Source organism: Papaver somniferum, chromosome 11 (assembly GCF_003573695.1).
Source record: "Papaver somniferum cultivar HN1 chromosome 11, ASM357369v1, whole genome shotgun sequence".
Lineage (NCBI taxonomy): Eukaryota > Viridiplantae > Streptophyta > Magnoliopsida > Ranunculales > Papaveraceae > Papaver > Papaver somniferum.
Window position 1 is genome coordinate 132632658 of NC_039368.1, and position 12317 is coordinate 132644974.

Consider the following 12317-nt stretch of genomic DNA (forward strand, 5'->3'; position numbering starts at 1 on the left):
AACCAATAAGTCTCTTCTGGTTAAATGGTTCTGGAAATACTCTAATCAAAAGCAAGCACTATGGAGGAGGATAGTTCAATAGAAGATGCAAGCTTGAGAAGATGTTATTCTTCCAACTGATGATGGTGCTGCTCAAGGAAGAAGTCTTTGGAGGAATGTTTCAAGATTGGTCCCAGAAATTCAAGATTCTATGACTTTTCAATAGAAAAATTGTAAGTGAATACGATTCTGGTACGAAAAATGGTTGGTGAATGGTTGTCTCAAAGATCTCTTTCTAGTTATTTTTAAAACATGTCATAATAAACAAGCTTCAGCTGCTGATATGATTCATGAAGGAAATTGGTTTGGTTTGTTTAACCAAGCTTTAAATGTAAATAACAGTTGGAGTGGGATCTTCTAAGAAGAGACTTGGGTGCAGTTCCATATTTGGTTGATGTTGAGGATGAAGTTAAACTCTTTGGTGAAAATTTCTCAACAAAGGCCTGTTATGATGTTACCACGGGTACTATGGAGGGTTGTACTTTTAGTAAGTTTGTGGAAGAATAAAATTCCTTCAAATAACAGTTTTTTGATGTGGGCTGTGTTCAATAACTCTTTTCCTACAAAAGATATGCTGAGACACTGAGGGGATGAAACCGATAGTGTAGCTTGTATAATGTGTAGGTTGGAGGATGAATCTGCAAATCACTTATTCATCCATTGTACAACAACCTTTGAAGTCTGGGATTCACAAAGAAATTTCATATTTCATGGCATGTACCTGGTACGGTTCTAAAGCTTTTCCATACTTGGGAATGGAATGCCTTAAATGGCAGGTGTAGGGAGTTGTGGAGATTACTGCACTACGCTTTGATATGAGTTGTATGGGACGAAATAAATAATAAAGTCTTTGGAGGAAAACATAAGTCTGTTTATGAGCTTATTCTTCATGTAAAGCAGACACTCATATGTAGTGTTATGAGCAGGATACTTTTTGTTTCATAGACGGTACTCAAGTTTTGCAAAACTGGGGAACCGTCATTCACATGTAATCTGGTTTGATATGGCTAGTGTGTTGTACTTGTACTTGGTTGGTCTTTTCTTTTAATATAACCTTTTCCTTTCGGAAAAAGAAAATATAATCTGTATGCAAAATCAAATGTATTATTATTATTATTATTTTTTGGGTCCAAAAACATAGCTCAGTGGTATCCCATCAACTCCAGTAAGGAGGAAGTCAGGAGTTCGATCCCCAACGTAGTAGAGGTTTGTATTTAAATTAGTTGTATAGAGGGGTTTGGCGAGGTTGGGTCTAGAAGTGGGGCTAGTCCAACTGGCTGGATTTGGGTAGGGGTCTGGATCCGGCTTTAGCCTATCAAAAAAAAAATATATTAGTTTTTAAATTATCACTTAATTTAGATAGTCCCATTTCATTAAGTCTTCTTTCAAATTACATAAACTAGTTGACATTATTAAATTAATAAAAATTCAACTGGCTTGTTTTGACCAGCGCGCATAGCTCTTTGTTTAAACCAAAGATGCACGGTTAGATCTTCCCTAAGTTGTCCATAGAGACCCCAGTTTTGAATTATGTCAATGGAAAGTCTATTCTCTTGCTGAACGACCATGGAACACTCTAAAATTAGTCCTTCAATCTTTTGTCTTCATAACTTGTCCAGGTAGGATCACATCGAGTTTCATCAATTACCATGTTATGAAAAGTTATGCAAGTTAGTATATTTTCGTTTCTTGAAGATCGAAAAAACACACTGCCCACAAACGATGGAGAACCTTCTTTTGAAAATTTGAAATCCTAGTTCAATATCCTTCCTCAACATCATTTGGTGTGTGTTAAAATACTTCTTGTCCTTCAAAGCCGGTCCCAAGCCGATCTGGTTGTAGGTTTGAACTAAAGTAGACTATAGTGGATTGGTCTTATATGCTAGATAATACCTATGAGTGAAGTTATGATTGCCGATGGAGAAACTAAAGTGCATCGTGAGCCCATGCTAAATATCTTCAAACAATGACGATTTATGCAAAACATTGATGTCATTTTGTGAACCCGCAAAAATCCGAAAAAAACATGTCAAATCCAACAATCAACAGAATATACATGTCACTCCTGATGCAAAATCAGAATTCATAGTTGAAAAATTAAATTGGTTAAACTTAAAATATTGATATGTATAAAAGAATGTTGTGATTTAGTAGGAGAAAATCGAGTAATTTATTCAGAAAAAAAAAATAGTCGCTGTTGTTACCATTGGAAAACAAGTTGTTGGCATCAGAAGCTAAGCCACTAGCGAAAACGTCAACGGATCATGAAATTGACTCGCTGAGGTCCTAAACTCAAAAGCACGCCCTAATCTACGCCGCGCACTTGATGGACAGCCGCCGATCACAAGTTACCATAGTGAAAATTCCATTTTGCATGTTCACCTGGCTGGACAAACTTTTTCTTGGTTTGTACATTTTCATAGGAATTTGCCTTTAATTGGAGTAAACATATTTTGCAAAAATGATGGACGGACAATGAAAAAGAACTTTTGGATTATGGTAAAACTCTCGCCCCCTTCCTTGAGGGAGAAGGGGCAATATATATTATTTATTATTATTATTCAATGAGAATATTCTGGGTCCTATAAATATGACAAAATATAATCTATTACACCCCCTTAGTCTTAGCATGAGAGGAACAAACGCTTAGACTAGTACGAAAACGAATAAATAATTGTCTAGGAAGACCTTTTGTAAAAATATCAGCATACTGATTTTCAGATGGAATGTGCAACACTCGAATGTCTCCAATACGTACGCGTTCACGAACAAAATGAATGTCGATTTCCACATGTTTTGTGTGTTGATATTGAACAAGATCACCAGACATGTAGACAGCACTCACGTTGTCACAATACACGATAGTAGCGCGTCGTAGTGGTATATGTAGCTCAAGAAGTAAATTCCGGAGCCAAGTTGTCTCGGCCACAGCAGCGGCCACGCCCCGATATTCAGCTTCAGCACTAGAGCGATAAACAGTTGCCTGACATTTGGAAGACCAAGAAACAAGGTTGTCACCCAGAAAGATGCAGAAACCAGAGGTTGATCGCCGTGAATCAGGACAGCCCGCCCAATCAGCATCGGAGTATGCATGGATGCCAGAAATGGTGGATACAGATAAAAACAATCCATGATTGATAGTGACCTGGAGGTACCGAAGTATACACCGAAGCGCCTGCATGTGAGGTTCTCTAGGGTCGTGCATGAATAAACATACATGTTGAACCACGTAAGATATATCCGGTCGAGTAAAAGTAAGATACTGTAATTCCCCGACCAAACTTAGGTATAATGTAGGATCCTTAAGAGCTGGTCCAGAGGTAGCACTAAGCTTGGAGTTGGTGTCGACCGGAGTGGCTACTGGGTTGCAGGCAGTCATGGATGCACGAGAGATGATGTCCTTCGTATAGAGTGACTGAGATAAAAACAGCCTGGAAGATGACCGATTAGCAGTAATGCCCAAAAAATGATGTAATGAGCCAAGATCAGTCATACAGAACTCTCGTTTCATCATGTCAATAAAACGGGTGAGAAGAACATCAGTTGAGGCAGTGATTATGATATCATCAACATACAGTAATAAGTATGCGGTGTCCTGTCCTGACCGATAAATAAATAGAGATGGATCACATACACTACCCTGGAAACCACAGCTAATGATGAAAGCCGCAAACCGCTGAAACCACGCCCGATGCGCCTGTTTTAGACCATAAAGAGATCTAAGAAGGCGGCAAACATGATCCGGGTGAGTAGGATCAACAAATCCCGGAGGTTGATGCATATAAACTGTCTCATCTAGATCCCCATGGAGAAAAGCATTCTTGACGTCCAATTGGTGAATGGGCCAATATTTGGAGGTAGCAATGGTGAGGACTGTGCGGATAGTTGCGGTCTTGACGACCGGACTAAACGTCTCAAAGCAATCAACTCCAACTTGTTGTGATTTACCGTTGGCTACAAGACGGGCTTTGTGACGTTCCAAGGTACCATCTGCATGAAACTTGTGACGAAATAGCCACATGGAGCGAATGCCATGAGCACCAATAGGTCTCGGCACTAGATCCCAAGTGTGAGTTTTCAACATTGCAATGTATTGATCTATCATGGATTTCTTCCAGTTTGGGTCCCTAAGGGCATATAGGTGAGACTTTGGGAGTTTGGAAATTTGTTTTTGGATTTGAACATGGAGATTTAGCTTGTGAGAGGGACGGAAAATCCCATGGGACGCCCGAGTGGAAGCGCGAAAAGGAGCAACAGGAGTGTTGCTCGGACTGGAACTGTTGGCAGACATGGAAGGTACAGTGGGACCTGGAGTGGAGTTGTGTGATGGGGGGAGCTGTTTTGCTGGAGTGGATGAATACGTGGGTGGAGTTAGTTGAGAAGGATCTGGAGTGGTATTTGGGGTGGAGGAAAACTCGATGTGTTGTGCTTTACGGGACCGGGCAGGAGAATTGGAGGAGCTGGAGGGAATGTCCGTGTCCATGAGCGACGGACAGGGAGAGGGAGAACAGAAGAGTGGAAGTGGGGAGACAGCAGAAGGAGGTGGCCGTTGACGGTGATGAGGTGGGGTATAGAGTTGGTGAGAGATAGGAAAGGACGGCTGTGTAGTAAGAGAAGATGGGTATACCAGTGGAAGTTGGAACATAGGAGAAATGGATTGGGGAGAGGGATCGAGATTTTGAGAGTGATTGTTGGAAGGAGTGCGGAAGGGGAAAACGTTTTCATCAAACGTTACATGTCGAGATAAAATAATTTTGTTAGTGGCTAGGTCGAGACAACGATAGCCACGATGATGAGAAGAAAAACCAAGGAAAACACATCTAGAGGACCGAGGGGAAAGTTTGTGTGGGGTGGTGGCGGAAAGATTAGGATAACAAAGGCAACCAAACGTACGTAGGTGATCATACGTCGGTTGGCGTTGGTAAAGAATTGACACAGGTGAGGCGAAGTGAAGAACGGTTGAGGGGAGGATGTTATGGAGATAGACGGCCATATGGAATGAATCGGCCCAATATTTGTATGTGATAGAAGCATGGGACATGAGAGTGCGAGTGATGTCGTTAACACGACGAATCATACGCTCCGCTTTCCCATTTTGAGATGAAGTGTGAGGACAGGAGAAACGAAAGACTAAACCAGCGGTTTGAGAGAAATTGTGAAAAGAAGAGTTATCGAATTCACGTCCCATGTCGGAATGAAAGCATTTAATATCACGCTCAAATTGAGTTTTGACAAAAGACCGAAACTCCAAGAATTTGGAGTAGACTTGAGATTTGAGTTTCAAGGGATATACCCATAGATAATTAGTATAGTCATCCAACAATATAAGATAATAGAGAAAACCAGTATCAATATGTGAAGGACAAGTCCATAAATCACTATGAATAATATCAAAAGGGGCAAAAGTGAAAGAATTTGAGTCATAGAAAGGTAGACGAACATGTTTACTAACTTGACAAGAATGACAAAGTTTGGTAGACTGTTTTTTATTACATTGAATTAAAGAGTGGGAACGTAAATTATCTAAAATAGCTTGTCCAGGATGGCCAAGACGGCTGTGCCAGACATCAAATGAGCAGGCGGTAAGAGACTGGGATGGTTTTGAAGTGGGCACGACAGAAGCTGTGAGAGGATAAAGTTCCCCAGAGCTATCACAGCGAAGAAGGATCTTCCTCGAATTCAAATCCTTCACAGAAAACCATATGGATCAAATTCAACAGACACATGATTATCAGTAGTGAATTTACGAACGGAAATAAGGTTTTTGATAATGTCAGGAACAACGAGAGTATCTTTGAGGTGAAGAGTTCGGGAAGATAGATTTATAGAGTGGGTACCACTGGTCGTAACTGGGATAGAGTTTCCGTTGCCAACTAAGATGGATTTAACATTGCGAGTGTTGAGAACAGTGTGTAACGTACCTGGATCCGCAGTAATATGTGAGGTTGCACCAGTGTCCATATAGAACGTGTCATCCGGTGACTGCAGACTCATGGAGCTGTAAGCTTCCACAAAGTCCGAAGGATGCAACATCTCTGTGGAAGGAATGGCATATGCTTGGGCCTGTCCATAGGCAGCAGCTCGTGGACGTTGTTGGGTCTGGCGGGAGCGAGATGGAGAAGGCCCGCGGAGAGGAGCAGTGAGCTGCCAGTGGGGGACGGTAGGGTATGGGCTTGGAGGTGCAGCCCAGTAAGGCATATAAGGTGTTGGGTATGTTGGGTTTGGGTAGACTGCAGCTCGTGGGTTATTGCGCTGACGGAACTGGGCCGGGGTTGGCAGAAGTGGGGGTTCTGCTGAAAGCTGTTGGGTTTGAGGGCGTTGATGGTGCTGATTCCGCTTGCTGTAGCCGGAGCGCTGAGGATGCTGTCATGTGGAGGAATCGGTGGCTGCTAGGGCTGTAGAAGACGCCATGGAGGTTTGTTGCGTATGACGAATTTCTTCGGTGCGCAGTTGTGAACGGGCAGCATCAAACGTTGGCATAGACTGTTGAATGAAGGACGCAACAGTGTTGTATTCCTCCGGAAGACCATTGACAAGTTGGATAACCAACCGTTTGGCATTCATGGGGAAGTCAAGACCATTCAATCGATCCGACAATGACTTAAGCTTGTCACAGTAGTCATCAATGCTAGCACAATCAACAAACTTTAGATTGACAAATTTACTTTCAAGGGTTGCAGCACGATTACCTTTGTTATCTTGAAAAAGCTTTTGAAGATGATCCCAAAGTTCTCTAGCTGTTTTTCCGGATTTCAAAACCGTGAGCATCAAGTCCTTGGCCATGGTGGAGAACATCCATTGACGACACAAAGCGTCGAGTTGAGTCAAGATATTTTTGTCAATCTCCGTTGGTGGTGCGGATCCATCAATGAGGAATAGAAGACCGTGAGCTTGAAGATGTAGTTCAAAGAGAAAACCCCATGAAGAATATTCATCCTGTTTGATATCAAGGAGAATAGAGAATAGGGATTAGGGTTTTTATGTTTGTCACAGCAAAGGCTGGATGCAGGGATTTTTTATCACCTGCCATGGATTTTCTAGGGTTCTAGGGAAGAAGAAGAAGAAGGAGAAGAAGGATCGGTTTTAGGATCGTGATACCATCTTGGATTATGGTAAAACTCTCGCCCCCTTCCTTGAGGGAGAAGGGACAATAAATATTATTATTTTTATTATTCAATGAGAATATTTTGGGTCCTATAAATATGGCAAAATATAATCTATTAAGAACAACAAAAGGAAAACCCAAACCTCACAATAAATATCCCCTACTAATCTTGAGGGGCGTCGAGGCCTACAATTGGGAGTGTCGGGTTCATTTTTTTTTGCAGTTATTTCAATTTTAGTCTACAAATGTTGTTTCCTTTATCTTTGATCGATAAAGAATCTGATGCTGACGAGTTTGAGAGTCATATCAATGACATCATCACCAATGCCTTTATACTAAAGTGACATCGGCTAATCGGGGTGATTATGCTTTTCGTAACTGAAGCAAAAGTGTTTGGCCAACAGTGTTTGGAACCTAGAAGAGTGAAAATTGACATGTAAGGTTACTTTCATGAACAACAAGTACAAACCGTGTTACATTATCAAATCTTTAATCAACTACATCACTGCTGAAGAGCTTAAACCTGTTGGCATCAAGAACCAATTTTCTTACAGAAGAGAAAGTACCCATGATACCTGCACCGGTAAATACAACCATAATACTGATGTTTATCCAATATGTTAGCGATGTTTTTGTTGGTTTGTGAGTCATATTATACAAAAGCATTGGAAGTACGAAATCTAATGGGATGAATCCAATTGCGCCGACTATACCATTGATATCTCCAAAGAAGGGTAACATTGCCGCGAAAAATGCACAGACTATCATGTACAATGATCTTAGTAGTAACCTAGGTATTAAATTTCTCTTTGAGTACATCCCTTCTTTCACATTAGCTGATTGTGTCTCCATAATCTCATATGCAACCTGTGAATACACCTGTTTTGAATCCAAAAACACCAATGGTTAGTGACGGGCCATACTAAGTATACGGCAAGGTCACTAGGAATGAACTCCATAACCTACAAAATTGGGGATACTTACCAGTCCGATTGCGAGGAGTTGAAGGATAACGAATATAACGATAAGTCCCATCACCCAAGTAGGAGCTAAAGCAGGGCCATCATCTGGCAGTAAGTTCTTGAGAACGTTGGAAGCAGACTGACTTCCAAAGGCCCAGTATCCTGAGATGGAAGCTGAATAAAAAGTAAGGACTATGACAGTGTAACACATTAATAGACCTTTCACCATCTTTCCTGTTGCTGGTGGTGCCATTGTTGCCTGCATCGACCAAACCATAAAAAAAAAAAATCAAAATCCAAAAGGATTGAGCATAAAAAGAACTTTTGGCGCTGCAATATTGAAGTTCATGCATGTTATTTTATTCGCAATGGCAGTGTGCATACTTGTATCTCTGGAAATATTCCATTTCCAAAAATTGCAGCAATGATGGATATGGATGTGAAGGCATCAAATGCTCTAGTTGATTTCTTTGGGTTCAATGAGTAATCCTTTGGAGGTGCAGTTTTGGAAGACCCTGAAACATATAACCATTAGTGACTTTGGTCCATTGGGTATGATGAAATGGGTATGGCATAAAAAAGAAGGGGACTAACCTGCATGAATACAAGCACCAACAACAAGAGAAGTGTACCCCAGACTGAGGAGAAGAGAACCAAAATTGATGTAACGAAGTGAATGGAAAGAAGGAAGTTGCGAAAGAAGTATCATCACAAAAGTAACCATCATTATGAAATGATACAACTTCAATGGCCCATCCGGAACTAAATTTGAATATAAAATCTGCCAGTCCAGTTATAAACATTAAACAACTGTCAACAATAACAGACACTGGAAACAATCCGAGGTAGAGAAAATCATGTTTTGGGCGCCTTTGAGAGTGAATCCATTAATTTACCTTGATAGAGTCAGCTGACAGCAAGATAGTTCCGATAGTTATCCCAGTGTTTATAGCCGTTTGAATAAATATCACAAAGTAAAACATACCCCCAGACCCTACAATAAGAGCATCCAATACCATGTCAAAAAACATTACTATATTGAAATTTTCCGAAAAAAAAGGCGATCCTTGGTATGTTAATCATATTATACTAATCTGCCATTATATTAATCTGAATTCTAATTTCTGATTCCTGGAAACAAAAGTTGACTAATTACTGCACAAAAAAGCGTGGGTGCCATAATGAAGAGCATATTTATTTTTGGTGTCCACGTTCAAAACATATGCCCAGTCCTATAAAGCGGGCATCTTAAACGGTGTGCCCACGCATATAAATAGTGTTACAGTTGGGAATATGGGATGTCCTACTCACTGAACTCAATTCCGGCCTCCTAGTTATGGGGAGGCCATCTTAAAGACTCCTATCCCCTTCAAGATTCAAATCTCAGAATTGAATGCATTGCATTTGCTGCAACACTATTAACTCTGTCTCTAAGTACCACATTTATGATTTCGCATTAAAAAGAATATTGGTTTGTGAAATTGAGAGACTCAAAACTACTTTCTTTCTTCGCGTACTGATTTCAAGTCAGAACGTTAGGTCCACTATCGTAGTCGCTCCCTATTCATGGGATATGCCTGATTTGCATGATGCAGCTCCGAAACCCAAATGGCGACCTCTGTGTATTGCCATGGAAATTTGGAGGTAACCCATAACACAAAATTGAGTGGCATTAAAAGATATCCGCAACACTTATCAACTCCCCTTAAAAAGATAGTTAAATAAGGAGATTCCAAAACAGAATTCTCAACAATTCCGCTTATGATAATGAGTTAATGACTCACCATTGAAACTAACACCTAGTGTGCGCAAGTTAGAACTAACCATTCAAACCAACAAAACAAACTCCCATGAATAGGAAAAAAAGAAAGAAATATATACAAGTGGTGAGTTGACAACTACATTACCGAGAACGTCAGAAGCAAGCTCACGGAATCTGATATGCCGGCGACCTTGATTTTCACACAGCTCAAGAACTTTAGACATGAGATAATATGAATAGAAGGTGACAACACCCATCACCGTCAAGCAAAAGAATCCTAATATCCATCCTAATCCTCTGAACACATACGGCAACGCTAGTATCGTCGGTCCGACGATCGCCGTCGTCAGATGAAACCCCGTATGCCACCAATTCCCTTAATAACCACCAGACAAGTCAAGAAATGAAAAACGAAAAATGAAGAATAAAACCAAAATGAATGAAAATGTTTAGTTTTCTTGGATTATTATGTATGTACCTTTGGATTCCAACACGAATATGGCTCCACCGTCATGTTCTCGGTCGTTGGTCATTCCGGTGATTGGATTTCCGTTTGGTTTTGATGCCATGGGAGATAGAAAGAAAGGTTTTCTATCAGAGGAAGATAGAGATGATCATGACAGAAGAAGAAGGATGGTAGTTTTGGTTGGATACGAGTTTGTTTAGGATTTTTGGGCGGTTTTATAAAAGATGGGGAGGAGATGGAAGAACTTTCTGGCTAGTGGGGAGTGCCGGTTAGCACTTTTTTATTGCTCATCAAGTCTTTGCTTTCATATTGGGGAAAGACTACTTTGTTTGGAATGAAATAGGAGAGCATGATGATCAAGACCTTTTCATTAAGCTTATCGTTTTTATTTTTATAAACGTATATATTAAGCATGGCAAGCTAGTCATGTTTCATTTTTATTTATTTTTTATGCTGTTCATGCGATTTATATGTTATTTTTCGCCGAATAGTTTGGAGTAATTCAGTAAGACCAGATTCCTAACCCTCAAGCTATGTTAAAATGAAATTATGCGCTGATATTAACGATAACTGCCACCGTGTTATTATTATTATTATTAATACTATTATGTTACTTTATTCTAATTAATCTGGAGTAATTTAGTTTGATCAGGGATCTGACTCTATTACTGAATGTTTGAAACTACTTCTCACTTATTTTACGAAATAGGTTCTATCTTTTTCAATTATATGCTTTCACATGTTAAAAATCAAAACATGATGCTTATATTAAGATGAAATAGTAACATGATAAGCAAGAACCCTTAATTATGCTAAATGGGGGCATCTGTTAATCAAATTTTTCATAAAACAAGGTTTGGGTATAATATTAGAATATTAACTCATTAATAATTAGATAAAAAGAACTTATAGATCTTGATAAAGAATCCAGTGACGAATTAGCTTGGCTTTGATTGCCCCACATGGACCCTCACAAGTTTGGTTCTGAAATCTTTTTTCATGGTACAAAAAGTTCAAAGAAAAGAAGCTGGCCTTTAAAGAACCCGGCTAAATTGGGGCCTATAGGTTTTTCCTTCTCACACCCCAAATTATTCTAGGCATCCAAATTTTATCAAAAATATTAATTTATCCTCACATTAATTTTTAAATCTCACTCATATAAATTCTAATCTTTCTAGTTTTTGTAAATCCAAAATCAAAAAAACCTAAACCTAAAAAATCTTTCCATTTCTATCATAAATTTTCCAAATTCTCAAAACCCTAATCAATTTTTTTTTTCATCCTCTACTCCGACGATCTTCAATCCATCCAAGAAGAAGCTAATCTCCATCAACCCATCTTCTTATCTTATTGATTTACATCTTTAAATCATCGTTTTTGACAAATCAAAACTCTGATTCAATTCAGAATCGGTTTTTATTGACCTATCGAATAAACCGATTCTGGATTTTTCCCCGACCATGAAGAGCATGCACAACAATCGGGTAACATGAGGATTAACATTATTCGATTCTGGCTTAGAAATGAAATATGAAAAATACATAGCCAGAATCGGTTTATATATGTAATATGTATAATCCGATTAGTATAGTCTTTTCATCTTTCTTCCAGAATCGGATTTTATACATGTACCACATAAACCGATTTTGGTTGTTTCTTCGGAATCGGGTTACATATATTTCTTTATGTACCGATTGTTAATTTGATTTTTGTTTATTTTTTGTGTAGAATGGACTTCGGACACCTACCATTCTATAATCGCGACTTAACCGATGAGGATATCTTGAGGCAGCCACAAAGAGTTCCGGTGAGGAACCGATACAAGTTTGCATACGGAGCTGAAACCCGGCTTGAACAAGCCCTGTAATTGATTGATAAGCTTTCACTTGAAGAGCTTATTGAGGTCATCACCTTCACCAGGATGAGGAGAAATAGGATTTCATCTGGGAGGGAGGCCCATGCAGAAATGCAAGAAATGTGGGA

The 12317-nt window shown here is 39.6% G+C and overlaps 2 protein-coding genes across 2 annotated transcripts; both read right to left on the minus strand.

Moving 5' to 3' along the window:
- Positions 1-6405: 6405 nt before the first annotated feature.
- Positions 6406-6822, minus strand: LOC113325201. Its single transcript, XM_026573414.1, has one exon. It carries the CDS (start codon positions 6820-6822, stop codon positions 6406-6408), a length of 417 nt encoding a protein of 138 aa, XP_026429199.1.
- Positions 6823-7565: 743 nt separating this feature from the next.
- On the minus strand, positions 7566-10690 carry LOC113323806 (probable GABA transporter 2). Its single transcript, XM_026572154.1, has 7 exons — positions 10347-10690; positions 10014-10244; positions 9003-9100; positions 8701-8887; positions 8491-8621; positions 8129-8365; positions 7566-8023 (listed from the first exon to the last, which is right to left on the minus strand). The coding sequence occupies exons 1-7, from the start codon at positions 10435-10437 to the stop codon at positions 7634-7636; spliced, it is 1365 nt and encodes a 454-aa protein (XP_026427939.1). The 5' UTR covers positions 10438-10690; the 3' UTR covers positions 7566-7633.
- Positions 10691-12317: the final 1627 nt, after the last annotated feature.

Coding starts and splice junctions, on each gene's coding strand:
- LOC113325201 (XM_026573414.1), bottom strand. CDS start 6,822: ATGGCCAAGGACTTGATGCTCACGGTTTTGAAATCCGGAAAAACAGCT.
- LOC113323806 (XM_026572154.1), bottom strand. CDS start 10,437: ATGGCATCAAAACCAAACGGAAATCCAATCACCGGAATGACCAACGAC. Junction 9,101..10,013: donor GCTTGCTTCTGACGTTCTCG/GTAATGTAGTTG, acceptor CTCTTATTGTAG/GGTCTGGGGGTATGTTTTAC. Junction 8,024..8,128: donor AACTCCTCGCAATCGGACTG/GTAAGTATCCCC, acceptor GATTCAAAACAG/GTGTATTCACAGGTTGCATA.